This window comes from Mus caroli, unplaced genomic scaffold (genome assembly GCF_978045245.1).
Source record: "Mus caroli unplaced genomic scaffold, Mus_caroli_1 scaffold_5, whole genome shotgun sequence".
Classification (NCBI taxonomy): Eukaryota; Metazoa; Chordata; class Mammalia; order Rodentia; family Muridae; genus Mus; species Mus caroli.
Window position 1 is genome coordinate 9,529,034 of NW_028227260.1, and position 26,840 is coordinate 9,555,873.

The following is a 26,840-nucleotide window of genomic DNA, read 5'->3' on the forward strand; positions in this document are numbered from 1 at the left end:
GGGTGAGGGATCATCATCCATCAGAGCGGGAGTTCCTGGAGACTGTGAGCTACCATGTGTATGCTGGGACCTAAACTTGGATCCTCTGCAAGAATAGTACACAGTCTTAACCACTGAGCTATTCATCTTTCCTGCCTATAAAATCCAGTTATAAAACCTTAGTTATCTTAATCCAGAGCTGGATTTCAGAATTTCAGAATCAGTAGCTGCTTTGAAGGCACAGTAACCATTAAGTATGATTAAGATTGAAATACAGCTGTTAGGTTGGTTAGAAAGCTAAGTAAACATCCAGCTTGTTCAGTTACAGTTATGAAAGACAAAGGCATTATTTTATAGTGATACAGTACACTGGAGTTACCTGCACTGGATGACTGAGATAATGTAAAGGCTAGGGCATCCTTAGACAAATTGTCTAGGGCATCCTTAGACAATTTTCTGTTGTCTTTTCTTCCTAGTTAGAGATTGGTGGGTATGTGGGGTGACATTGCCAGCAGCAATTATAATGTTGATGAGAATCTAATTATTCATCTCCACAAACATCAAGTTGTGAGTGATATGTGGCAATACACTTTACCTTTAAGTCTGCTGGAACATTTCCTGCCAGTGTGATTATATTTGTGGAGTTACTCCAGGATGGTTGTGCTGTGCTCAGCAGCAGTTGCACCCACGCATCCATGGGCGCTTGTCAGAAATTTCAGATGTTCTTGAAGACCGCCCACAGAGAGCTGCAGGCTGGCAAGCTGCAAGCAGGAAACCACCTTTGTCTTGGGCTTTTCAGAGTCCTTCTCAGCCGCACCATTAGCCATTTTAAATTCTGCCAAAGCTGGAACAAGACAGAGAAAAGGCTAGTCAGATACACCGCGAGACACCACTGCCTACTCCTTCATTGCACCACTCTTCAAATTGACGTATTTATCAGCTTTCAAAAGTACATTCCACTGCTTAATTTTTAGTTTTCAACACATAAATTAATATGTATTAATATCTATCTTTTATTCAATAATGCAAAAGGAGGATTTTCACTATCCCTGGGAGCAATGTCATCCCAAGTGACATAGCTTCATCTAAACCACTCACACACACACACACACACACACACACACACACACACACACACACAGTATGTATATGCACAGGCATATGCTTATATGTAAAATAGGTGATTTTAAATAAACATGAGATTATATGATTCCTTAAGGCTTTTAAAAACATCCTTAGTGTTATTTATCGCACTCCCACATCCTCTGACCCAGGTAAGGCCCTTACCTCAACTTTTTCTCATTTCCTCCTTCTTAGCACTAGTATTCTACTATTCCCTCCATAGATCTCCTCTCCACCTCAGTGTTCCTTTTTATTTCTTTGTAGCTGTAGATACTCTGTGTTATATATTCACATCCAAAAATTTGGAATCAAGATTCACAAGTAAGAGGGAATATACTGTGTTTGACTTTTGATCTAGGTTATCTCATTAAGTACAATGTTTTATAGATTCTCAAAGCAGTATTCTGAGGGGTAACAGCAATAAGGCTATTGCTGTTATTCTTGGTTGCCTCCCAGAAATTAAAGGTAAAATTCTATTGCTGAAGACACTATTTACTTTGAAAATAGAACTTAGAGGAATTGAGCTGGTTCTGACCTAGAAGCCTCCTCCCTGAAGACTACATTCATAGTAATAGAAACTGCCAAGGGGATCAGTAGTGTGATCCATCTGTAATGTGTATGGACCACAACAAAGACGAATGGCAGGAGATAATAGTGGCATTATTTCCTGGGGGTAGCCAACAGCAGCCTAATTGGATATAATGCCTTCTCAGTAGAAGGGAAATCATGCCTGACACTGTGAACCTAGCCTACTACCAGTGGTTGATGAGGCCACAGAACCTAGAGATCCTACTATTTCAACATACCTAAACCAGTATAATTTTAACTACATTCTAAGTACTTACCCTTTTACCCCCTTTCAAAGGAACTTTTTTTGTTTTTTCCAGCAGAGACCATTATGGGAAGCCATACTGGTCAAATGCAGAGAACAACTTCCTGTGTGATGTCTAGTCCAAATACATCTATAGTACAACCTCCCACACTATTAAGGCTGGGCTGGGGTGACAGTGAGGAAGGGGGAGAAGGAAGATTGTAAGAGCCAGAAGACCAGGATATCGGCTGCATGGTAGTAGTTTCTAGATATGGCAGGGAAGCTATACCCTTGAAATCTCACATTGGTGTCTGCCTAAACAAGACCTGAAAAATGATAACACCAGTAGACATGCCAACATGCCGCCATGGGTGGGGGAAATCTCACATGGCCATATCCCTATATAAAGTACTATAGTAATGACTATGGGGGGGGGGGAGAGCAAGAGGAATGGAGGGAGACAGAGACACAGAGATATTCATTGATTGATTCAGGGACAAGCCTCCTAATAGATTATCAAGTCCCAAGTGTTTGGCCCTAAACACAGGGACACATGAGCAACACTAAAGGGACTCAGCAGATTGTATTTATAAGTGTGTGTATGTGTGTGTGTGTGTGTGTGTGTGTGTGTGTAATAATGATTAAAGAATCAGAAGCCCTGGGTTTGAAAATTAGTTGGCAGGGGAGGAGTTAGAGGGAGAAGAGGAAGAGAGAATGTTACATATGAAACTTTGAAAAATTTAAAAGAGCGATCTTTTATTTATGAGAAACTTAAATTATCCTGAAGCGAATTTACAAAATTTGTTACCTAAGATGCCACTTTTCATTTTCTTCCCAAGTGTGACTGGTTTGTGCTGCAATGTAGGCCAGCAGTATGGTAATGAGAATTTCAATGATCAGAGGAGATGGAAACCAAGGATTTCTCTTTATCTAGGATGATGCTGAACAACTCTGTGAACAGTCTACTGTGTAACTCATTGACCTTGGAAGAACTGTGTAAATTATGCCCTTGGACCTATTTCTTCTGCAGAATCAGTTGATTCAGGCAGGTGGGTCCTAGTATGGAGGCCTCTGAGTCTGTGCTGCATTGAAAATGTAGATGATGAAAGTCATCAAGCACAGTTGAGGACAAAATGGCTTGAGCTGGGTTTTCCTTCTCTCACTCGCTCTGTGCACTGACATGCTGTAAGAGAAACAGATCTTTTGTGCTCTGTTAAGCGTTGTTTGGTAGTATAGCATGTAGGAATTGGTAGAAGCTTAAAGTAGCTGGTGTGGCGGGAAAAATGCAGTTGTAAGAAAAATATCTTTTGTAATCAAGGATTGAAGATAACAGGGGAAAGCCTCCTGGCTTATCCTCTAGATAAGATGTCTAGAATTTTAAAACATCATTTGGAACTTTGCCAGAACAAAATGACTGTTGGGAGCCACTTTAAGAGAGCATGCTCCCAGAAATGGCGATATTGAGTAATCACCTAGTTGCAGTAATTCTAGCAGTTGTTATGTTCAAATAAACAATTTAGAGAAACAGGTTACCTAGTTGTTATCTACTTCTCTGGATAGGCAAACACTTAGCACCCTCACTCTTAAATGCTCGTTTTTCTATGGTCAGAATTGAAGACTGTAGGTTATTCTCCCTCGCCATTTAAAGTACATCAACTCCTTATTATCTGTCATTTATTGGGCTACTGCTATCATTGAAGAGTTCACCACCAATCTAGTTTTGGTTCCTTTGGAGTGACTTTGCCTTTTCTCCAGGGGAACTTTAAAAACTGTACTCTCAATGTTGTTTCAATGTCACTGTGATATGACTAGTCATAGATTTAAATTTATGCCAGGTGATAGTGTACATTTTCCATCTGAAAAATCATGTGTTTAATTTTAGAACACCCTGAGCCATGTCTCCATGGGTTTTGCTTATTTTTCTGTTTATTTCTTCCTGAATGCCACTTGGCTACATCTTTCAACACATCTATTTCTAGTAATGGGCTGGCTCCAGATGAAATGATCATTTTCTGACTTAATACTGCATACTGCATAACTGTGTATAGTCAAAAAATTTAAAAAAGATTTATTTTTTTTTTAAAATAATGTGTATGAGTGTCTGTGTGGAGCTATATACAAGTGAATTCAGTAGCCTTTAGAGGCCAGAAGAGGGCATCAGATCCCCAGGGGCTGGAGGTATAGGAGCCTATAAAACATCAGATAGCGACCTGTGCTTTTATTTTTCTTTCACAAGTTTCTTACTTTTATCTGGGAGAGTTGTAGGCAGAACTGTGCATTTTAAATTTGTTTCTGTTTTAACTTTTATCATGAGTGAAATGAGCTTTGGTTTTTGCTAATCATCTTTGTGTTAATATTAGGTTTTGTCTCTTCTGCTTTTGATTGCCTTGCAGTTTTTTATTTTCAGTTTTGAGTTTAAATTTCCTTTTTAATTAATTATTTAACTAACTAATTAATTAATTAATTTTTTACATCCTAATTGTTGTTCCCCTTCCCGGTCAGGTCACCCCCTCCCACAATCCTTCTCCCATTTTCCCCCTGTCCTTTTCCTTTGAGAGAGTGGGGCCCACTGGGTATTCCTCCAACCCTGCTGCATCAAGTCTCCATAGGGTTAGGTGCATCCTCTTCCACTGAGGCCAGACAAGGCAGCCCTGCACAGACAGGCAACAGCTTTAGGGACAGCCCCTGTTCCAGTTGTTGGGCTACCCACATGGAAGACTTAGCTGCATGTCTACTACATATGTGCCAGGGGGCCTAAGTCCAGCTTGTGTATGTTATTTGGTTGGTGGTGAAGTCTCTGAGAGCCCCCAAAGGTCCAGGCTAGTTGACTGTGTTGGTCTTCCTGTGGAGTTCCTAACCCCTTCAGGGCTTCCAGTCCTTCCTTCTATTCTTCCATGAGTCCCTGACCTCAGTCCAATGTTCTCAGTTCTCTGAACACTTTCTTTCTAGCACTTCAGGGCTATCACAAACCCATACCTGTGGCCTTCAATGCGCAGCCAGTTCTTAGACTTCAGGTATAACACTTTTATCTGGTGTGAATATCAAGAGTTCTCAAAGATGGTCCCAGATGGTGGCTTATCCCAATACCATGCTATGATATTAGACAAATGGTCTTTCATTTATGACAAGATTCTGACCTGTTTAGATTTATTTTTAGAATGCTTATATTAGGCTACAGGGGCCTCAACACATTTAGCACAAACCTGTCATGTGATAAAGAAATGAGTATCTCATGCAATTTATATTATTGTACTGAAAGTGAAAAGCATAATGGTTGCTGGAACGTTTTTGCCCACTCATAAAGTTGACAATTCCTAACTTAAGCCATTGTTAAGTCAGGGGCTGTATATTTGTTTACCAATTGTATTCCTAAGTGCACAGCTGAGTACTTTCTGTATCCCAGTTTTGTAGTACTATAGGCACTAAAGAACCACTGTAGCCTCTGGCCTCGAGGGATGAACTTGGTACCACTTCCCTGCCATACATGGAGTGTTTTATTTTATTATTATTGTGTGTATGGTATGTTTGTGTGCATGTGTGCAGGTGTGTGTGAGTGTGTGTGTGTGTGAATGTGGGTACATATAAGCCATGGTGTGTGTGTCTGGGGGAGGGGGGTTGGTTCTGCTCTTCCACCATAAGTTTCATTCAGTAAGTGAACTCAGCTCATCAGCCTTCTACCCACTGAACCATCATCTTGTTGACCACTCATGGCATTTTAATCCATGTCATTGTGCTAAACACAAATGTGAGGCTACTTAGCCATATCAAAAACCTTAGTTTGGCTTACCAAGCTGTGACTTAGCTAATAGAAGCCGTTTGCTTGCTCTTTCCTGAGTATGTCCTAAGTCTACTTAATGTGAACACCTTCATGTTCGGGTCTTTGCGTGTCATTTTGTTGTAATTTTACCACAAAGGAAGTAGGGGTTTAGCAATTAGAAGTGAGCTACTTACAGCCTTGTAGCTCGTTGGTGACAGAGGCTTCTCCTGTCCGGAGAAAGTGTTAGAAATTTTATGATGAATGATTAGATGGGGAGAAAATAATTTGCTTTATGTCACCAATTAACTAGAGGTTTGTTAATCAAAAGGTGACAAGAATTTCCAGTACCTGCTGCTACCGGCCATTTTCCAAATGCGAAGTTTTTTTTTTAACCTCCACCTAAAATGCTTACAGTGCCTTCACTAGTGCTTATAACACCATCCTGCCCCCTCCAAAGCCTCTAATGCTGGTCTATACTCCATATTTATTGTAGCAAAAGGATAGCTGTAATCTTTATTGTGCTTCCCAAAGGGAACAAAAAGATACAACTTTTGTATGATAAATGTTTTTTGTGTACTGTAGAATTGTTTTGAGATGCCTACAAACCATAGAGAACATGGAAACTTCCTTAGTGCTAACTCATTTGATCCTTCTAATGGGTGTGGCTCATTTTGAAGATAAGTAAACTAGGAGAGAACTCAGGAAATTATGCAAGGTCACTCAGAGAAGGACTGTCACAAAGCTGTGATTCTAAGTCTGCTGCCTACCCCAAGTACCAGCTTCACTGTGATGCTATGATGTATGAATTAGATATTTTTCTGTTGCTGTGATAAAATACCCTGACAAGAAGCAACTTAGGGAAGAAAGGGTTTATTTTACCTTTTGATTCCAGAGGGTTAGGGTCCATAGTAGTGGGAAAAGGCATGGAGCAGACAGGCATAGTGGCAAAAGGAAGAAGCTGTCTGATCATATTTTTATCCATGCAGAGGAAGCAGAGACGGAGGGAAGGAGGGAGGGAGGGAAGGAGGGAGGGAGAGAGAAAGAGACCAGGAAGTGGGGGGCAAGGCTGGCAACCCTCAAATCCCACTCCTATGACATACTACCTCCAGCAAGGCTCATAACCTTTCTAAATAGCCTCCAACTGGGGACTAAGTGTTCAAATACAGGAGCCTATGCGAGGTATTTCTCACTCACACCACTTGTGAATCTGTGTCTCAGAGTTGTTTTTTTTTTTTTTTTTTTTTTTTTTTTTTTTTTTTTTTTACTTTTTAACAACCAACCAGACACATCAAGAATATATTTTATTTTAAAAAACATTGTACGGGTGTGGTGGCGCACGCCTTTGATCCCAGCACTTGGGAGGCAGAGGCAGGTGGATTTCTGAGTTCGAAGCCAGCCTGGTCTACAAAGTGAGTTCCAGGACAGCCAGAGCTATACAGAGAAACCCTGTCTTGAAAAACTAAAAAACAAACAAACAAACAAACAAACAAAGAAACAAAAAAACCCAACAACATTGTAATTGAAGCACCCTACCCTACTACTAGTGACTTTTTTATTACCCCCTCCCCCATTATGCTTCTGATATTGTTGTGTTGCATAAAGCTTACTTTTCTGGCATGTTTTTTCTTGTCACTCCCATCTGTTTGTGTAGTAACTTCATCAAGCTTTAATGGAATGGACTGACTATAGTGCCATACTTTGCTAAGACTTATGGGAGCATGAAGCTAGGTGTAATAGCCCTATCCTTTACGGTTCATTGTTCTCAGAAGACAGCCAGGTCCAAACCATCTATTGTGTACTTTCTCATGGTGCCTTTCTGTAACTATTCTATTCTATGTGTCTCATTTAAACCCAGTGCTTCACTGAGAAGGACTATAGACAATAGGTAGCCACTATTTTCTTTTTGAGTAACAAGATAGCTCACCTTTCCCCATGGGGGATGAGTTACAGTTGCTATCTAGGTTCCTGAAGTTCTTGTTTCTCTTCTCTTCAGTTTCCTTCTTTATCACCAGATAGTGAGAGAAAACAGGAAGTAGTCCTAAGTGTACTCTGGCTTTAATGCGTACTGACAGTGGAGGACAGTAGGGCTTGAGTCAGGGATTCAGCCTGAGAAAGTAACTAAGAACCTGGGCTTGGGCTTGGAATCTATAGCTTACTGGCTTCGAAACTTTGCGCAAGGTACTTAGTGTTTTCCTGCCTCAATGTCATCATCTTAAAAATGAATATAGTAGGAGTATCTGTTTTTATAACTGAAAGAGTAAAAATCAATAGGTCACTTAGTGTCTGACATATGACCAGCCATACACAGTCATTAAGGGCTATTATAATTATTATTACTCTATGCCAAATGAAACAAAAAGGATGAGATCTAATTGGAAAATACAGGAAACTCAGGATAGCCAGAGTAGCCACAAACCAAGGATGAGTGCTGGCATAGAGCACGTGACCACTTGTAATAGAATTCGTTTCTTTCTTTCTTTTTAATGGTAATTGGGAAGATCAAACCCCGGCTTCACAAGTGCTAGACCAGTCATTTACCCATGAGCCACAAGCCCTTTGTTTTTGTTTCGTTTTTTTGCTCTTTTTGAGGCAGAGTCTTGTTGTGTAGTCAAAGCAGACCTCCAACTTGTGATCTTCTTGTCTCAGCCTCCCTGGTGCTGGGATTACAGGTGCTAGTAGCACATGTACATTCAAATCACTTTCTTATTCATGTCTGTGACCTTTTAGGAGCTTCACTCTTGCCTGTATCATTCTCAGGTCCAGATCATCGCCAGTCACCAGTTTCTACTCATAATAGAAATGGGAAGGAGAATCTGTTGGCAAGAAGCAGGTGTAGGCCATCTTTCTTCAAGCTTCCCTCATGGAGAACACAAGTCCAAAGAGACTTCTAACATAAGTGAAACTAAGGCAAAGGAGATGGATGAGTGCTAAGTAGGGCGTCTGTATATCCTTTCAGTCTTTGCCCCTACAGTCTCCCAACTCAGCGAGCATCATCTCTGTGTGCAGGATTTGTAGATTTCTTTATTTTCTTGAAGATTTTTGTCTGACCAAGATGCACCATCTTTCATACTTTACCAGAAAAACTCTTGATAAATATCTTTATTCATCTGGCAGCTTTAAAGGCTCGCTGTAGTGAAAAAGTGCTAAACCAGAGAAAACAGGATAAAACAGGTGTTCTCAATTCCTTCCAACGTGCATTGCCCTGCTGACAAACTAGTGACATGTCGCTATCCCCTGTTTCTGGAGGATTCTGGGGAAGCCTCAGTTTTTGACCTTTAGTGCCTTGGTAATATTCCAGTGTTTCTACCATGCTGATCACAGGCAGAGTGAGGAGGGAGTATGTGCATTATCAGCACTGATACCAACCTGCTGTGTGCTGGAGCTTCACTTGCCTCTGACTCCTTCCTGGGGGTTCTTACCAGCAGGCAACATGAGCATCCACCCCTTGGGATCACATATCTGTTTTAGTTTAGGACACTGTTTTTAACCCAATCCCTGAACATCGGCTAAAATGGAGCAGTACCTTTGCAGTTGTTGCTTGCGAGGAGACTTTTCTTCTGTATACGTTTAGCTTATGCCACTAGGTGGCACTTTAGGGACATTGCAGGAAATTGGCACAACTGGATTTATGTTTTAAAGTTTTTATTGACATATAATAAAGAAATATCAAAAGATCTACATTGAGTGTACAACTCAATCAATTTTGAAAAGGAGAATACACACATGTAAAATACACACAAATCAAGAAGTGGAATATAATCAACACTTCAGAAGTATCCTCCGCCCCATGCTGTTTTGATATACTTATGTCCTTAGGATTAACATTGTTGTGACTTCTAGCAGCATATGTATTCTACTTGTATAAGTTGAGTTGTGTGCTGTTTATTTTTGTCTGACTGCTATTGCTTAAGTGATGTTTGAAATACCATATATGATCATTGCTGTATAGTATTCTACTGTATATGCAAATATTGTAGCTTGCTCTTGTTGATGGATATTGGGAAGTTTTCAGATTTTGGCAATGAGGAGTAGTGCAACTCTGCACCACCATGTCTAAGCTGTTGAGTGGATCTATTTTTATTTTTGAGGGTATAAAGCATAGAATGTTCTGGGTTATAACCTAGGTGTATCTTCAGCTTTCATAGAAACTATAAACAAGTTTACAAGGTACAGGCATACTTTATTAGTGGCCCTCCATTTCCACTTGCTCATTCTCTTTTTTTTCCAGATTTATTTAATTTTGACTTTTTGAGACAAGGTCTCAGTATGTAGTTCTGGCTGGCCAGGAACTCGCTGTGTAGATCAGGCTGGCTTTGAACTCACAAAGATCCATCTGCATCTGCATCTCGAGTGCTAGGATTAAAGGCATGCTTCACCATGCCCAACCAGATTTATTTATTTTATTTTATGGATATTGATGTTTCTTGCATTTATGTCTGTGCACCATATGTGTGCCTAGTGCCTGCGGAGGTCAGAAGAGGATACTGAGTCCCCTTGAACTAGAGTTATAGATAGTTGTGAGCTGCCTGTGTAGGTACTAGCAGGTCCTCTGCAAGAGCAACAAGTATTGCTAATTGCTGAGCTATCTCTCCAGCCCCCTCTTGCACAGTGTCATAGGTGCTAACTTATTTTATAGCTGCATCCCAATTCTTAGATAGTTTTTTTCCTCTTCTTCTTTTTCTCTTTCCTTTTTTGTAGTTCCTTGTTGGCAAGCTATTTTTAACTGATATTTTAAAGCCATATTTCTCTCATAGATAAAGTTCATCCAAAAAGGCTTTGTCAACCCCTCTTTGGACATTTGTAATAGCTTGACTGTGAACTAAAAGTAGTTTGAAAAGACACTATTCTACTACTCCATCACTCAGAGACAGCAATGGGGAGAAGCAAAGAAGTTTTTTCAAGACCTCATCATGAGATGCCTTTGAATTGCGGGCCTGTTTGGACAGGCAAGAAAAAGAATTGCATAAGGCATCTTTATTCAACTTACTCATGGGGAACTCAACTCTCAGAAGAAGCCTGCCGTACACAACTGTGTCTCTGGGGACCATACTGTGTATTCTACTGTAGGTGCGTGATAGAATAGTGTGTGGATTCAGCTCAGACCTCTGTCCTGTGAATAGAAATTGTAAACAGAAAAAAAAACAAACCTCAGTGATGGTTAAAAAATTTTGATTTGATTTTACCCCCAAGTAAAACACTTTCCTTAGTTGTATGAGCAAATGTGTTTCATGGATATTGTCCATAATCCGATGGGTTTCCACAGTCCCCATGAGGTTTGACCATATGACTGCTGAACTCAGGGTTTAGTTTACAGTTATTGATTTCTGTCACTGAACTGTGTCTGGGATTCTTGGCAGTGTTTTCTCTGGTATCTTCCATGGTGGATTGATGTGCTGCGAGGAAGAGGGCGCTTCAGAGGTGCTCAGTGCAAACTGGCTGAGTTTAAAACAATTGTATTTTCGTAAGTTCTCCCACCCTGTGTTGATAGGAATAATATCCAGTGGCACAGATCTGTTTTGCGGATAGTTCATCACTTTTACTCTAAACTGAAGCCAGCATGTTCTCACTGTTGGTTTTCATCTGTTCTACAAGGGAGAAAATGTCCCTTGCATTGAATTGGCTGCTATTTACAATGACAGAAACTATGCCTAAGAGATCAATTGTACCTTTAGTCCTAATTATAGCAGTTTCTGCCGTTATTGAACAGTCATTATGTAATTGTGCTTAGCATTCTGGATAGATAGTCTCCTTAATCCTCATAGTGCTGTGAATTAGATAGATTATCCTCATTTTGCTGATGAAAAGAATTACAGTTTAGAGAGGTCAAGTGTGCACCTAGTACCTGCTGTGTTCTGTGGTCACAGTTGCCTTTTGATCAGTGTTGAGTTTGTTGCTGTCTCATTCCATTTGTTGATTACAACACCCCTTGTTTGATGGCACATAGGCTATGTACTGGGTAAATGTTGACAAAACAAGGCATGCATTGTGTTCTCAAGGGGATTACAGTTCACTTCTATTTCTCTATTTTGCATGTAATTGGGTTGTGGATTGTAGGAAGCTCTGGACACTGGTTGTAGAACAACAGAGAACTAGGGTGCTGCCGGCTGTTGAGTCTACATCTTTTGTCTAGGTTTCATCACATGGCTTTCTGGTGGGACCTTGTTGAGCACAGACGTGGCCAGGTGAAAATCAGGCAGTCACTGACTTTTAGGATGCTGAGATGATGCTGAAAATCCCCAGAAGGCGTCTGCAGGGTTGTCCATGTATCTCTCTAGAATCTAGCGATCTAGAATCTAGGATCTTCAGGATTAAACAAAGCTTGAATTTCTTTTTTTTTTCTTTTTTAAAAATAACTTATTTTTATTTTATGTGCGTTGGTATTTTGCCTGCATGTATGTCTGTGTAAGGGTGTCAGATGTTGGAGTTATGGACAGTTGTGAACTGCCATGTGGGTGCTGGGAATTGAACCTGGGTGGTCCTCTGGAAGAGCAGCCAGTGCTCTTAACCACTGAGTCATTTCTCCAGCCTTGTGTTTCTTTTTCTAACCCATGGGTATGGGCATTACAAAAATTTCAAAGTCACCAATTATTCATACCTTGGCAAAGTTCTGTAGTTAAACTTAAAAATAAAATTGGACGTTTTTGTTTCAAAATCAAATTTTAAACTAAATTTTCCTGCTAATATGCATTTATAGTTTTATGACTTGCTCTCCCATTCCATGTATAAGTAGCTGAACAAACCTCTCAAGAGTACCTGTGGCTCAGTCCTGACCAGCATCTCAGAGACTTGATTTTCTCATCTCTTAAATAAGGAATTTGATCTATCAGTACCAAATTCTTAAATAAAGAGTTGGTCTGGGATGGCTGCATAAAAATCGCACAGGGGCTTGTTAAAATCGGTTTCTAATGTTCTATCCCTAGGAGAACTCTGATGAGGAAAGTCTACAGTACTGTCTTGATATTTGTAGTTTATTAAACTTCCCTAGATGATTCTCTTCTGTCAGCTGTATTTGGAAGCTACTGGGCTGGAAGATTTGGAATGTAACTGTGCCCAGCACAGGCTCTCTGTGGTTGAAGTAAACTGGTTACGAGTCAGTTGATGGAAAAACCTTTGCTGGCAGAGGGATCATGTGTAGCAAACCCCCATATAGTGGGGGTTCCACTATATAGCTTTGAGTTAGGATGAGATACAAGCTGAATTACTCCACACAGGATGGAATGGTCTGGATAAAAAACCTATAGGCAGGGGAAAAAAATCTGCTCAAGGTTTTGCAATAGCCCAGGTGGGAAATGTGGAACAAGAATTGGATTGTGTTGGATTATGTTATTTAAAAATCTATATTTTATCATCGTCATAGATGGTTTCTACTCTGTTTTAAAGCTTTGTGTGTGTGCATGCACATGTGTGCATGTGTGTATGTACATAGTTTTGTTGTCCATGTAGAGATTAGAGGACAATTTTAGGGTGTTGATTCTCTACTTCTATCATTTAGGTTCTGTGGATTGTACTCAGGTTGTAAGGCTTTGTGGCAGGTGCTTTTACCTGCTAAGCCACCTTGAAGGTTTCTCTTATGTTTTTTACCAAGGATACCTTCATTGGGGTTACTATTGCTGGGATGAAACACCATGACTAAAAGCAACTTGGGGAGGAAATGGTTTATTTTGCTTGCACTTCCACATTACTGTTTGTGGTGGTTTGAATGAGAATGGCTCCCGTAGGCTCATAGATTTGAATGCTTGGTCCCCAGTTGGTGGAACTGTTTGGGGGAGGATTAGAAGGTGTGGCCTTGTTGGAGGAGGTATATCATTTTGGGTGGACTTTGAGATTTCAAAAGCCTATGCTGGGTCTGGTCTCTTTCTCTTTGCAATTTGTGGATCAGGATGTAAGCTCTCAGTTACTGCTCCAATGTCCTGTCTGCCTGTCTGCTGCCCTACTTCCTGCCATGATGGACATGGATTCACCCTCTGAGACTGTAAACAAGCATCCAGTTAAATACTTTGTTTCACAGCAATAGACACTGCTCATTATTGATGGAAGTCAGAGCAGGAACCGGGAGTCAGCTGGTTCAGAAGCCATGAAGGAATGCTGCTTTTTGGCTTGTTCCTTATGGATTTCTCAGCCTCCTTTCTAATAGAAATCAAGAATACTAGCTCATGTGTGACACTACCCACAATGGGCTGGGCCTTCTCACATCCGTCACTAATTAAGAAAATGCCTTACAGGGTTACCTACAGTCCTATCTTACTGAGGAATTTTTTTTCAATTAGGGTTCCTTTCGTTCAGATCATTCTAGCTTGCATCAAGTTGACATAAAAACTAGCCAGCACATGGGCCATGATATTAAAGTCAAATAGCATGTTCTTCATTCCAGAAGTACCCAGTCCATGTTCTGTGTTCTAAAAGTATATTCCACAGAGCATTCCTTCTGCTGGATGCTAACGGCAGTAACACAAAAGGAAGGAAATGAAGCCAGTGAGTCTAGGACGTGCTATGGTCAAGCAAAGGCAAATGGTTTCTTTTCCGTTGCAGCATTTCAGAGCACAGAATGTACAATGTGTTCCGTGAAGCTTCAAGGAGGAGATGGGTGAGGCGGTGCTTTCCAAGCTGATCTTTATATATTTCCTTTTATATCGTGAAGGCTGGCAACTATGGCTTAGAGCCAAATTTGTCCTTCATCATTTTTTTTTTTTGTAATACTATTTCTTGGAACACAACTATGCCCATTCATTATATTGTCTGTGGCAAATAGAGGCTGCCCATCTTCCATACCTAAAATATTTATTGTATGCCCCTTTATGGAAAAAAAAACTTGCATGTCTCTGCTTTAGACAGTTCATGGATTAATCTTCTGTGTAGCTGCATTAGAGAGCTACTGCCCCAGGGAATTATGTGGCGTTTTTCTAGCACTATGCCGTGATGCACCTGCTTAATTATATTCAGTTTCTGTGTGCCCATAAATTTTTCCGTCTTGCTTGGAGCTATTTTCTCTCTTAGCTATTTACCTATCATCCCAGGTCAAAGCTGGAGATCCTTATCTTTGTGTTTTTGGGGTTTTTTGTTGTTGTTTCACGTAAGTATATTTCATCAGTTACCAAGCATGTACTCAGTTTGTAGTCTAAATAGTTCTCTTGACTGTATGTTCCCATTCTTGTCCACCTGGCGTATTTTATTGTTTATTTTAGTTTCTTAAGATAGGGTCTCGATAGATAGCCCAGGCAGTCTTTGACCTTGCAGTTCCCCTGCCTCAAATCACAGGTGTACATGGTTTACATAACAATCTCCTCTAGTCCGGGTTTCTTCTTCGGCATTATAATGGAATTCCCTTCACTTAGTGTGGGTTGCATCTAGTCCTTTCCACTCACTGGATCGAGAATAAGCTTTTGAAAGTGCATAGGAAATCAGGTCACTCTCTACATAAAAGCTGTCAGTAGATCCAATGCCCTCAGGCGAAGCTCCAAATTCTTAACAGTCACATATATGGGGCTAAAGTCTGGTCAGGAAAACGATGCTACTTCTTAGTAGAAGAGATGTAATTTAAGGGATTAGGAATGTACCCAGAGGATTAGCTATTTCCATGCTTCTACCAGCTGCAAGGTAGGGAAAAGCATAGAAGTGGGAAATAGTATCAAATATGCTTTAGGTAGTGCAAGGTCATGGAGCCCTGCCAGCATTCTTCTCTCCATATCCTCCCTCCCCTTACACTACCCTAACCAGATCCCAAATTCTGGGACATTAGAGCACCTTCAAAAAAGAAAACAGAACCAACTAACATGTGTAACTGTCTCTGATGAGGAATTTGGGAGTGTTTTGGTTGATGGTTCTGACTCACAGTCTGTCATGAAGCTATTGTCAAGAAATCAAGGAAGGAAAGTCAATGGGGGCTAAAGGTTCTCCACTGCTAAGGTGGCTACTGACTGGAAACCTCACTTCCTTGCTTAGATTCCATGTTAGGACTGCTTAGGTATCCTTCATAACATGGCAAGTGGCTTCCTGCAGGACAAGTGATAGAAGAGACAGAAAGGCCCACATAAAGGCAAAAACAAACACGGGGTGGAGGGGGGATGTTTAAGAACACTTAAAGTCCCCTCTTCTGAGAGCATGTTGTGTCCTACCTCATGTCAGCTTCCCTGTAAGCAGAGCCTGAGGTGAAGAATATTAGAAAGTGATTTATTAAGGGAGTGCTCTTCGGGAAACAAACAAACAAACAAACAAACAGAAAGAGGAGATGGAAGCATGATGAAGGGAAAAGAACTAAGCCTAATCTACACAGAAAGATTTTAGTACATAAGTTACAACTCAGCTATCCTCTTTGAGGCAGAGTCAGGAAACTTGCCTTTATATCTATCTATAAGTGAGTTACTCATTATCTCTAGACTGCTGGGGGTGAGTTTGGGAGGCAGGCTTCCTCCATTGAGAAGATAGTAGGTTTAAGATCTTAGTAGCTAGCACTCAGGGCAGCTAATTGGATGAGTGTGTACCATCTATGTAAAGGTGATCTAAGCAGGACACCATGGAACTTTTGACAGCTATTTGCCTCCTTCCTATAGCTCATATTTTTACCATGGCCCCTGGCATATCAGAGGCAAAAAAAATATCTCTATAGCTGACTAAATGAATGCATAGAAGCCTCTCTGCAGCTGTTCTGGTAAGTCAGATAAGCAAAGGCCATATCTCATCAGCCATGGGAATACATAAAGCAACAGGTTAGTTTTTCACATCCAGAGCGGTATCATCCTGTTATCTAATGAGGCTGTTTAATTGAAAAATTAGAATGAAAATATTTTCATTTATATTAGAGGAAGAAGAATATTAATATTAAAACATTGTATATGTGGTCAAAACAAGTGGTTGGGAAGGTGTAAGCCCCATTAGAGAAACTACTGCTGGTTTGGTGGCTTTTTTGATACATTTTTGTTTTAAGATTTATTTATTTTTATTTTATGTGTATTAGTGAGCACAATACTGGCATTGCTGGTGCCTGGAGGCCAGAGAGGGAATCAGATCCCTTGGAACTGGAGTCATGGATGGTTATGAGCCACCATCTGGGTACTGGGACTTGAACCTGGGTTCTCTACAGGAGCAACCAAGTGCTCTTGGCCACCGAGACACCTCACCAACTCCGTTACAGTTGTTTTATTAAATGAACATGATATTCCTGTCATATTTCTTGCTAAGACACTATGCTTATGTCCATAGATTAGTGGTGCTGTCACCTTTGACCAACGAAGCTACATTTTGCATGGAGGGATGCTTATAACTGTTCAAAGTGCTGAAAATAAGCTACTGTTATATGTGCAGTCCTAAATGGGGCACCCTTATCACCCCCTACAAGGCTTATGAAACATCACAGAAGAGAGGGTGGAAAGACTGTAAGAGCTGGAGGAAGTGGAGAACTGGTGTGAGATGTTGACTTTCAGACATGACATGCTCATTGCCCTTCTGAACTCACAGTATCCGAATTTGTAATTACCTGTACAAGATCAGTATACAGTTGGTCCCAACAAAATCTGGCATGGAAGGGGGAGGAGCTCATGAAGCTCCACCCCTCCCTTAGCATCTGTAGGCAATTAATAGTGGCTACAGGAGGAAGAGATTTTCTTCAGTGTTGTAGCCACTAGTAAGGTGCCTACATTCCTGTAAACAGCTCTCTCGCCTGTGCATTTGCACGCAACCCTAGTGAAACTAATTGGGTCACCAAAAAATCAAAACCCAAAACAACAAAAAGACATAAATAAGGGAGAACTCATAAGGGAGAGGAAAGGATCAGTGGGAATGAGAGGGGGACATGAGAGTGTGACAGAGAAAATATGATCAAATATATACATATATATGAAAAATCCATAATGAAACCTGTATGTATAATTAATATAAACTAAAGATGATGAAATAAACATGTTATATGTTATATATTTTATATATATATATATTATATATATTCTATGAATCCATATACATATGTATTTCAAGCTTCAGTGACCTGGCTGTCTGCATACTGACGAGTGTATGTTGTTTTACATGGAGTCATGAAGTTACGACTGCTCTTTGTAATATCAGTTATAAGCCAAATGGATGCTTGTTTCATTGGAATTAAAAGGTGGACTTCAGTTTATACAACCAAGACTTCTGCACAAGGCCATACTGTTGACATAGTAGAGTCTTCCCCACCTCCAGTTTCTTAAATGCACAGAGGAAGAAGGAAGCTCCTGAGGCCCTCCTGCCTTTATGGATGTGTAAAGAAATAGCAAAGGAACCCCCCCCCACACACACTTTCTGCTGCTAAGCCTGATGTGAAATGTAAAGCCTTTGCTATTTTTATGAAGGGAAATGGAATAGCTTATTGTGATGAGGCAGTTTTGCATGTCTAAATCTCATCTTCAATTTCTCTTACCATAGAGTTAGTTTTTTTCTCCCTGTACCACCTTCTGACACTGCCTCTCCAATTTCTACATTCCAACCTTTGTGAGATTCATCCCTTTGAATACTCAGTAGATGAACCCAATTCTAATCAGTCCTGGGGTAACAAAACATGGTAGGGAGGTCCTGGGGTGCTTCCCAAGGACACTGTTGGCAAGATTCTCTCTCTGAGCTAATATTAAGCAGTTGTCTGTCTTCAGTCATAGGGCAATAATACCCAGGTCACTACATACAATTTCAGGAAGGTACATTTGTAAATGGAAAAGCCTTACTGCTGCCTCCCTGGCTTCCTACCAGACTGCTGCTTATTTTTAGGTGGCCATAACAAAGTCAGTCTGCTGCTTTTGCTGGGCTCCTAATCCTCATTTATGTTGAAAAGGTCAGTTTGTCATCTCCCTCAGTATTTCTATGAGGAAACTTCACCCATCTCCACAGGGAATCGGTGGAAGATACAACCTCTGCTTGCTTTGTAATGGAAGGGAAATCAACAGGCAGTATACCTGGACCAGCTACTCCTCCTCTGCGGTGATTTGTCCCTGCACACCTGTGGTCCCTGCAGGGACATGCTTAGACTGGGGGCCAGAGCATATACCTTTCAGGTAATAAATTACAAGTGGCAGGTAGGAAGGGACCTCAGATTCAAGATGGGTTCTTCACCAGAAGCCCTGTATTTGAGTGGATGGGAAGCTCTCAGCTTCTAGGAAATGACATTTCACTCATGGATCTTGCAGAGTGATTCAGAACTCCCAGGGACAAGGGGGTGAATGCTACACTCTCCAGACTGTTGACAATGTATGGCTCCTGGAGAGCTTCACTCATACTTAACATGCCTCTAAACAAGCTCTCCTTATTCTTCCTTGTGGTGGTTTGAGTAAGAGTGGCCCCCATAGACTCATACATTAACTTGGGGGTAGCATTAGGAGGAGTGGCCTTGTTGGAGGAAGTATGTTACCTGGAGTGCACTTTGGAGTTTCAAATACCTAGACTAGGCTCTCTCTCTTCCAGTTGCCTCCTGATTCAGATGTAAAACTCTAGGCTCCTTCTCCAGCACCATGTCTGCCTGCATGCAGCCATGCTTCCTGCCATGATAATAATGGACTAAACTCTGAAACTGTAAGCCAGACCTAATTAAATGCTTTTCTTTTATAAGAGTTGTTATGGTCACAGAGTCTCTTCAGAGGAATAAAGCCCTAAGACACTGCTCCTTCTACACTTCCTGTCTGAGAGACTGGCCTCAATCTTCTGATATTCCAGGCTACAGTTCTGATTGTCTGAGTATATACACGTATCTTAGCTAGGATTTCCATTGCTGCAACAAAACATCATGACCAAAGAGCAGTTGGGGAAGAAAGGGTTTATTGGGCTTATACTTTTACATTGTAGTTTGTCACTGAAGGAAGTCAGTACAGGAGCTAATACAGAACAGGAACCTGGAGGCAGATGCTGGTGCAGAGGCCATGGACAGATGCTAGTTACTGGCTTGGTTATCATGGCTTGCTCAGCCTGCTTTCTGATAGAACCCATGACCACCAGCTCAGGGATGGATCCACCCACCGTGGGTTGGCCCTGTCCTATCAATCACTAATTTAATCAGCTAACTCTAGTTTGTGTGTTGAAATAAGACTGGCCAGTACAATAGACCTTCATGAGTTTACTTTGGACCTACCTTTCTCCTCACCCACACATGTATATCTTGTAGCTGACTGTATACTACATCTCAATCAGACCTCAGCTGCAATGTCACCTCCTAAGTCTTAACTGCCCTACAAGAATGAGTGCTCCTATAATCCCCACTCCTCTACCACACTACATTGAAACATGCATCTCTGATTATTTATCTACTTCTTCCACTGGACCACCAGATGGTTGTAAGTAGAGCTGATCCTTGTTTATCTTGGAGTGCCAGCAAAGCTAGCCAGCAGTGGCTGTTTGATAAGTAATGCCTTGCAGGAACAACACTGAGGCCTATGAGTGCCTGAGGCTGTATTGCACCATGGTAACGAGCCTAGCTTTGGAACTTGAAACCATGGTAACAAGCCTAGCTTTGGAACTCAAAACCTGGCCTCAGATCCTGCTGTTTGTACGATCTTTGGGTGAGTTTCTTGACTTCTTTAAGTTGTCATCAGCAGGCTGGGGATAATCCCTATTTCTTAAGGTTATGATGATGTGACATAATAATTTATGCAGAACACTTGAGAAAGGTCTGTATGACACATGCATAGAATTCAGGTTGTCCTGGAGTCTAAGCATAGCAACAGCAGCAGCATGAGTACCACAGCCATCTCTAATGGAAGGAGAAGCTGTGAGAAGCAGGTGGAACTTGACATCAAGCATGCTGAATGCGTGGATCTAGATTTAGAAGAGGTAGGAGAGGAGTTGTTCAGGATTAAATGTAGGAACAAGGGTTGGAGATATTGTATAAGAGTGCTTGCCTCCCAAGTATGAAACCTTAGGTTCAATCTCCAGTCCTGCAAAATGAATAAATAAATAACTTGGCCAGTAAGGTGGCTCAGTGGGTAAAGGTGGTTGCTGACAAGCCTACCAACCTGAGCAGGATCCCTGTGACCCAGATGTTGAGGAAAGAGAAGTAACTCCCACAAAAAGTCCTCTTTGACTTCCATACATGGACCATGGCACACACGTGCATGCACACACAATAAATATATTAATAAAAAAGAGTAAGTAAGATTTAGGAGCAGATGGTGTTACCCTGGGAAAGAATGAACAGGGGAAAAATTGCAGTAGGGGAACTAAAGACAGAGAACCCTGAGACAGTCTACATTTGAGGAGTGAGAACAGTTAGAGCAGAAAAGGGAAAGAGAAGGACTACAACTTGGAGAGTGTCACTTCTCCACCACCTGAGAGCACCAGGGGTGCCATTTTGGAAGGGAGGTGAATGGGGAGAATATAAAGGCAGCCAGAGTCTGCTGCTAGCCTTAGCTTCCTAGGAGCCAGTCTGTTCGCTGGAAAGAAGGCACACTGTAGGAGGCTAGAGATGGCCAAGCAAGGGGCAGAGTGGTAGTTGTTTGTGCTGCCATTTGAGGGGTTTTTTGTGGTGTGAATTAGATTTTGGGCAAATGAAGGACTGGTACCAGTAAAATGCAGAAGTCATTTTGCTTCTAGGTAGCTGGTTTTTCTCATCATGTCAATATTTTGCATCACTGGTTAATAGCAACTGAAAGCAAAGTGCTCTACCACAGCTGAAGGTACAAAGCCTTGGGGACATAGAGAGCCTTATGTACCATTTACCCTGTGTTCCTCTTGGCTGTGTTCTATGTCGTGAAGTGCTTGGGAGTATCCTTCATCAGTCTTTGTGCACTTAATAGTCAGCCTTTCTAATTAGTCATTACATATTTCCTTCCCTTTTAATGGCTATGTTTATTAGAGTACTTCAATTTTTAAAAGATTTGTGTGTGTGTAGAAGCCAGAAAAGGGCATCTAATCTTATAGAGCTGTGTTGTGAGCTGCCTGGTGTGGGCGCTGAAAATTGAACTTCAGTTCTCTGGAAATGCAGCTCTTAACTACTGAGTCATCTCTCCAGCCCACATAGTGTTTCTTTATTAGGAATTTAATATTGAAAATTATGGGTCTATTATGAACTGATTGTTTTTCTCAGTATTCCTTTAGTCCTTTCCTAACCCTTTCTCATTTAGTATTTTTTTAATATTTTTTAAAGTGTTAGTTTTTTAAGAAATCTATGAAAATATATGAGATACTCACGGTTCCCTTTCTTGATACTGGAAGGAGACGTGGAAGGGATTAGCAAGGTCTATGGTGGAAGCTTTTCCCCAAGGATAACTGCGTATCTGTGGTGTGGTCTAGACCAGTATGACTTGGTCTTCCTGAGTAACTCTTTTCCAAAGTGTTCTTGGTCATATGTTTACACAGTTGGGTTTTACCTACATACCTTCTCTTTGATCTTGTTGCAGTCTGAACCAGTGTCTGAAGCTGATTTACACTCTCAGCTGAACAGAGCTCCTTCCCAAGCTGTAGAAAGCAGTCCAACAAAGAAGGTAAGAGCAGCAAAAAGATGCTGGGGCGGTAGCATAAACACTTCTTACAGAAACTTGAAAGTTTCCACCAAGATGAATGTGACAGATCCACAGTTCTGAAGTGTGAATTCTTTTTGAAGATTAGGATCCTGAAGGTTCTGGGGCTGGGCTATGGATATCCATGGTAGTTTGTACTCTCCTCAACCTTCCAACTAAGCATGGCTGCCTTGCTTTTGACAAGATCAAAAAATGTTTTGGAGGAGCAGGAGAGGTGGCTTAGCATTTTAAGAGTGCTTACTGCTCTTGCATAGCTAGGGCCTGGATTCAGTTCCTAGCATCCATATGGTGGCACACTACTTTCTGACATCTGTGCTCATTGTACATGTCTGGTGCACATACAGACAACATAAAATTAAGTATAAAATGTGGGGAGAGCTGGGTGACTCTGGTAGCCTCCATACATCTGCTAATGAAGCAGACAAGTAGAGGTGGTATGGCTTTGCAACTTTGGACTTCACTTGGTTTCCAGTGTGCACACACTGCTCTCCCAAGAGTGCAGCCAGCAGCCAAGGACCCTCAGTTGCATCAAGTTTCATGCATACCTCACTTCAAACAATGGCACAAATTACTCTGGCCTTTTAGTAGCCATTTAGTAGTTATACATTTGTGGTCAATTTCCTTTGAAAAATGCCCAGAACATATCAGGGATGAGACACAGGGAGCCCATTTGTCCTGAACTAGTTTTGGATGCATGTGCATTAAGGCAAACTGTATCTTCTGCATGAAGTTTTAAGGGAAACCTTCTATTTACCATTTTTATGTCTATACATGCATGGTTGGGTGTGCATATGATTAAAATAAGATATATCACAAGAAAAGACATGCATAGTGAGGAAAAGGCTTATATAATTAAAGCCTGACAATCAAATAGAATCCTCCATATTACACCTTTCAGAAACTTGCTCTTTCTTCTGGCCCCCTAAGAGAAAGCCCCAAACAATAGCCCACTGATTTCTGCAGTGTATCCAATCCTATACATTAATGAGACTGACTTGATAATGAGACCTACAGAGGCAGATTGTTCAGTCTGTTTAAATCAAGCATCTTGCTGCTTTGCCATTCATGTGCTCGTTTTGAAACTCTTTGAATAAGACAGCAAGAATCTGGAACCGTCTAGTTTCAGACAGCAACCCCAGGTAACAGTGAGACCCTATTAGTACCCCTTGTGGTGGGTAGGACAGCCTCCCTTTCTTGGCACCATGATTTCTTTCTTTTCTTGTTTTGTTTTGCTGTGTGTTGGTTCTCTCCGTCACTGTCCCCAACCTGTGTCAGGCGCCTTGCCTTTGCCTGACCACCCTGCTCTTTCCCAGCTGGCACTACTCACTATTGTGCTCCCCACTTACTTTCTCATGCTCCTTTTGGTCTTCAGTATTATCCCTTAGGTCACTCTCTTAGCTAAGAGACCTTATCTTGGGCTTAGAAGGTGACATGGGGTCCTTGAACACACTGGCTTTCTGTTTGACTTCATATAGGGATCAGGAATAGAAAAATGATGAGCATATGACTAAGACCAATATAGACTTTAAAATATATTCTTCAAAAAGGCTCAGAGTGAGGCAAGAGTCAGTTTTGTCTTCAATTAGAAGAGACCTTGTGGTTATAAAAGAGTAATTCTCAACCTTCCTAATGCTGTGACCGTTTAATACAGTTCCTCATGTTGTGGTAACCCCCAAACCATAAAATTATTCCATTGCTACTTTATAACTGTAATTTTGATACTGTTATAAATTGTAATATAAGTATCTGAGGTGTTGAATATCTGATCTGTGACCTCCAAAGGGGTCACAACCCAGAGGCTAAGAACTGCTGTTATATCAAATCTATGTGACTTTAAATGACGAGAAAGTATAAATTGTTTACAACATTAAAAAAGGACAGGAGTAATATCACTAGAATCTTCTTTTATTGTCCTTCTTGGTAACAGCAAGGGTAGTAGATTCCCAGTGTATTTTAAAAAGACAGATGGGTAGGGTATTTGCTGGAACCCATTGCCAGCAGCCCTCCAGGACTTGCTGAGCCAAGTATCAGCTATAGGTCTGTGGTGTGTGGTTTGAACAGAGACGTCTTTTGATCTTGGGCACAGAACTGTGAATAGTGGCAAGAGAGATGGAAGGATCATAAAAAAAGTTTTTGAGCTTTTTAGGTTTATTTTTAATCCACAGGATGCACCACATGCTCAGCCTCCATCAAAGCCTATTCGCAGGAAATTCCGACCTGAAAATCAAACAACAGAAAGCCAAGAGCCTGCTGCTGCAGTTGGAGGGGCAGCTTCTACAGCAATGGTGAAACCCCATCCAACAGTACAAAAGTAAGTGGCAAAAAGATGAGTGAAGAATGTGGGGGGTTTTCTCTTACATCTGCATGCATATGTATTTGTTATAAATGTGTTTGAATTTCTGTTCATAGCCACAGAGTTTGATGGTTGTCATAGTCATCTCTGCCTTGGTGATGGTGATTGTGGTGGCATTAAAGGCTCCCAGTCTAATAGTAGACTTTATACTCCTGTTAGCCTGACCCAGAGGAGCAGACAAGTCCTAATCGAGTGTTTGGTTTGGTTTCCCGTCTTTCTCTCTTTTCTTTCCTTCATAACCCTTTTTGTGTTGGTCCAGATTTTCCTATGAAGGGGTCAGTATGGCAAGGGCCATTTTCTCTCATTTCATGCCTGATCTTAAGTTCCTTTAGGGCATATGGCCAGCTCAGAGATTATAGACTCCATTCTTGGCAGAATTGGGGTATGAAGTATGATTTGAAAACATCTTCATGCGCCAGCTGGGAAAGAGCAGGGGCCAATGGGGTGGTCAGGCAAAAGCAAGGTGCCAAGATTCGAGAAAAAATCCTGACACAGGTTGGGGACAAAGACAGGGAGAACCAACACACACAAATACGGACGGAAGTGTGGTAGTAGAGCTCCTGTTATTAGTTACCTCAGTACTGAATCATGCAGTCAGATCTTCCATACCTCCCTTACCATCTGGAACAGATACTGGAGGAATTGTGGAGACACCATGGTCAGGACCAAAGATCGAGACACTTTGGACAAACCACTCTCCTTAGAAGGCTGTCTTTGAGATCTATTCTGACGTTAGGTGAAATATTGAAGGCAAAATCCCACTGCTGTTGCTTGACTCGAAGTGATCCATGCTGGCCAGTATGGCAAATGCTTGTGCTCCCTTGTGATCTTTCTGTAGAGGGTTTCAGATCTCAGAGGCTCTGGAGCCTTCCTTCTGCCACACCACTGTGGAAAGAACAGCAACAGGTGCAGTACAGGAAGTGATTTTCTGCATCATCGTCACCTTCCTAACCAGGAGTGTAGAGTTCTGTCAGGCACAAAGATGGCTATGTTTTCCTTCTTCATTTCAGCTTCATGTTAATTCCAGTCAGTCACTGGTGGCCACATTACCCTCCAAGGTAGATTGCAGGCATCTGGTGAACTTCACACAGAGAGATGTTGCTTTCTTCTTTTGTTAAATCACCTTTGTTGAAATATAATTTGCATAGCATACACTTAAGTGGCTTTTAGTATATTCACAAAATTCATGTGATCATCACCACAGTATAATTTTGGAAACTTTTCTTGTTATCTCCAAAAGATTCAATGCCCAGTGGAAGTTGTTCCCTAAGATCCCTTCCTGCCCAGCTCCTGGAAACCACTAATTTACCCTGTCTTTACTTTGCTTACATTTTACATTGATATAGTTATGCATTATGTGGTCCCTTGTGTTTGACTTTTTACTTTTGTTAGTGTTTGCAAGGTTCATCCATGTTGTAGCATGAATTAGAACTTAATTTTTTTATGTGGAATACTATTCCTGTAATTCTTTAAGGGATTTTTGTGTTTCCTCTTTAAGGGCTTCTAGCTATTTATTTGTGTTCTCCTGTATTTCTTGAAGGGAGTTATTTATTTCCTTCTTAAAGTCCTCTATCATCATCATGAGATGTGATTTTAAATCCAAATCTTGCTTTTCTGGTGTGTTAGGGTATCCAGGACTTGCTATGGTGGGAGAACTGGGTTCTGATGATGCCAAGTAGCCTTGGTTTCTGTTGCTTAGGTTCTTGTGTTTGCCTCTGAACATCTGGTTATCTCTGGTATTAGTTGGTCTTGCTGTCTCTGACTGGAGCTTGTCCCTCTTGTGGGCCTGTGAGCCTGTGATCTTAGGTGTGTTCTGGGGAGACCAGCTCTCTCCAGGCAGGATTTGGGTACGGAGGGCTGTGGAACAGCCTTAGCTATGGGGCGCAGATGGAGACCAGAGGATCCTGTCTTCAGCTGTTCTGCTGTTCCTGTGCCCTGTACACTCCTGGCTGGTCCCTCTTTGAACAGTTATTGGAGCAAAAGTGGTAATCTCACCTGTGGGCTTAGGAGTGAAAGCACTCCTGGGAGACTAGCTCTCTCTGGGTGGGATTTGGGTGCAGTAGGCTGTGGGACAGCTTTAGCTCTGGGCTGGAATATTATTCTATTCTATTAGTGTTCCACATATTATTCAGTGATTCATAAATCAGACCTTTGGGTTATTTGACCTTTTTGCATATTTTAAATAAACAGTGTTATCTGTGTTCATGTTTCTGTGTGAACTTTATGTTTTTGTTTTTCTTGGGAATACATATATGGGTAAAATTTGGACTTACATGGTAATGCTATGTTTAACACATTGAAGAAGAGCCAGATTCTTTTTCACACTGACCAACCATTCCATTTTATATCTTCAGC

At 41.2% G+C, this 26,840-nt stretch overlaps 1 protein-coding gene across 13 annotated transcripts in view; it reads left to right on the forward strand.

The window, feature by feature from the left end:
- Reps2 (RALBP1 associated Eps domain containing 2) overlaps positions 1 to 26,840 on the forward strand; it is a 252,394-nt gene that overhangs the window by 200,767 nt on the left and 24,787 nt on the right. For all 13 annotated transcript variants that reach the window (XM_021152942.3, XM_029473671.2, XM_029473675.2 and 10 more), the window contains 2 exons: positions 22,013 to 22,096; positions 24,298 to 24,443. In XM_021152942.3, the coding sequence (XP_021008601.1) occupies positions 22,013 to 22,096; positions 24,298 to 24,443 (230 nt within the window). The remainder of the gene's footprint in view (positions 1 to 22,012; positions 22,097 to 24,297; positions 24,444 to 26,840) is intronic.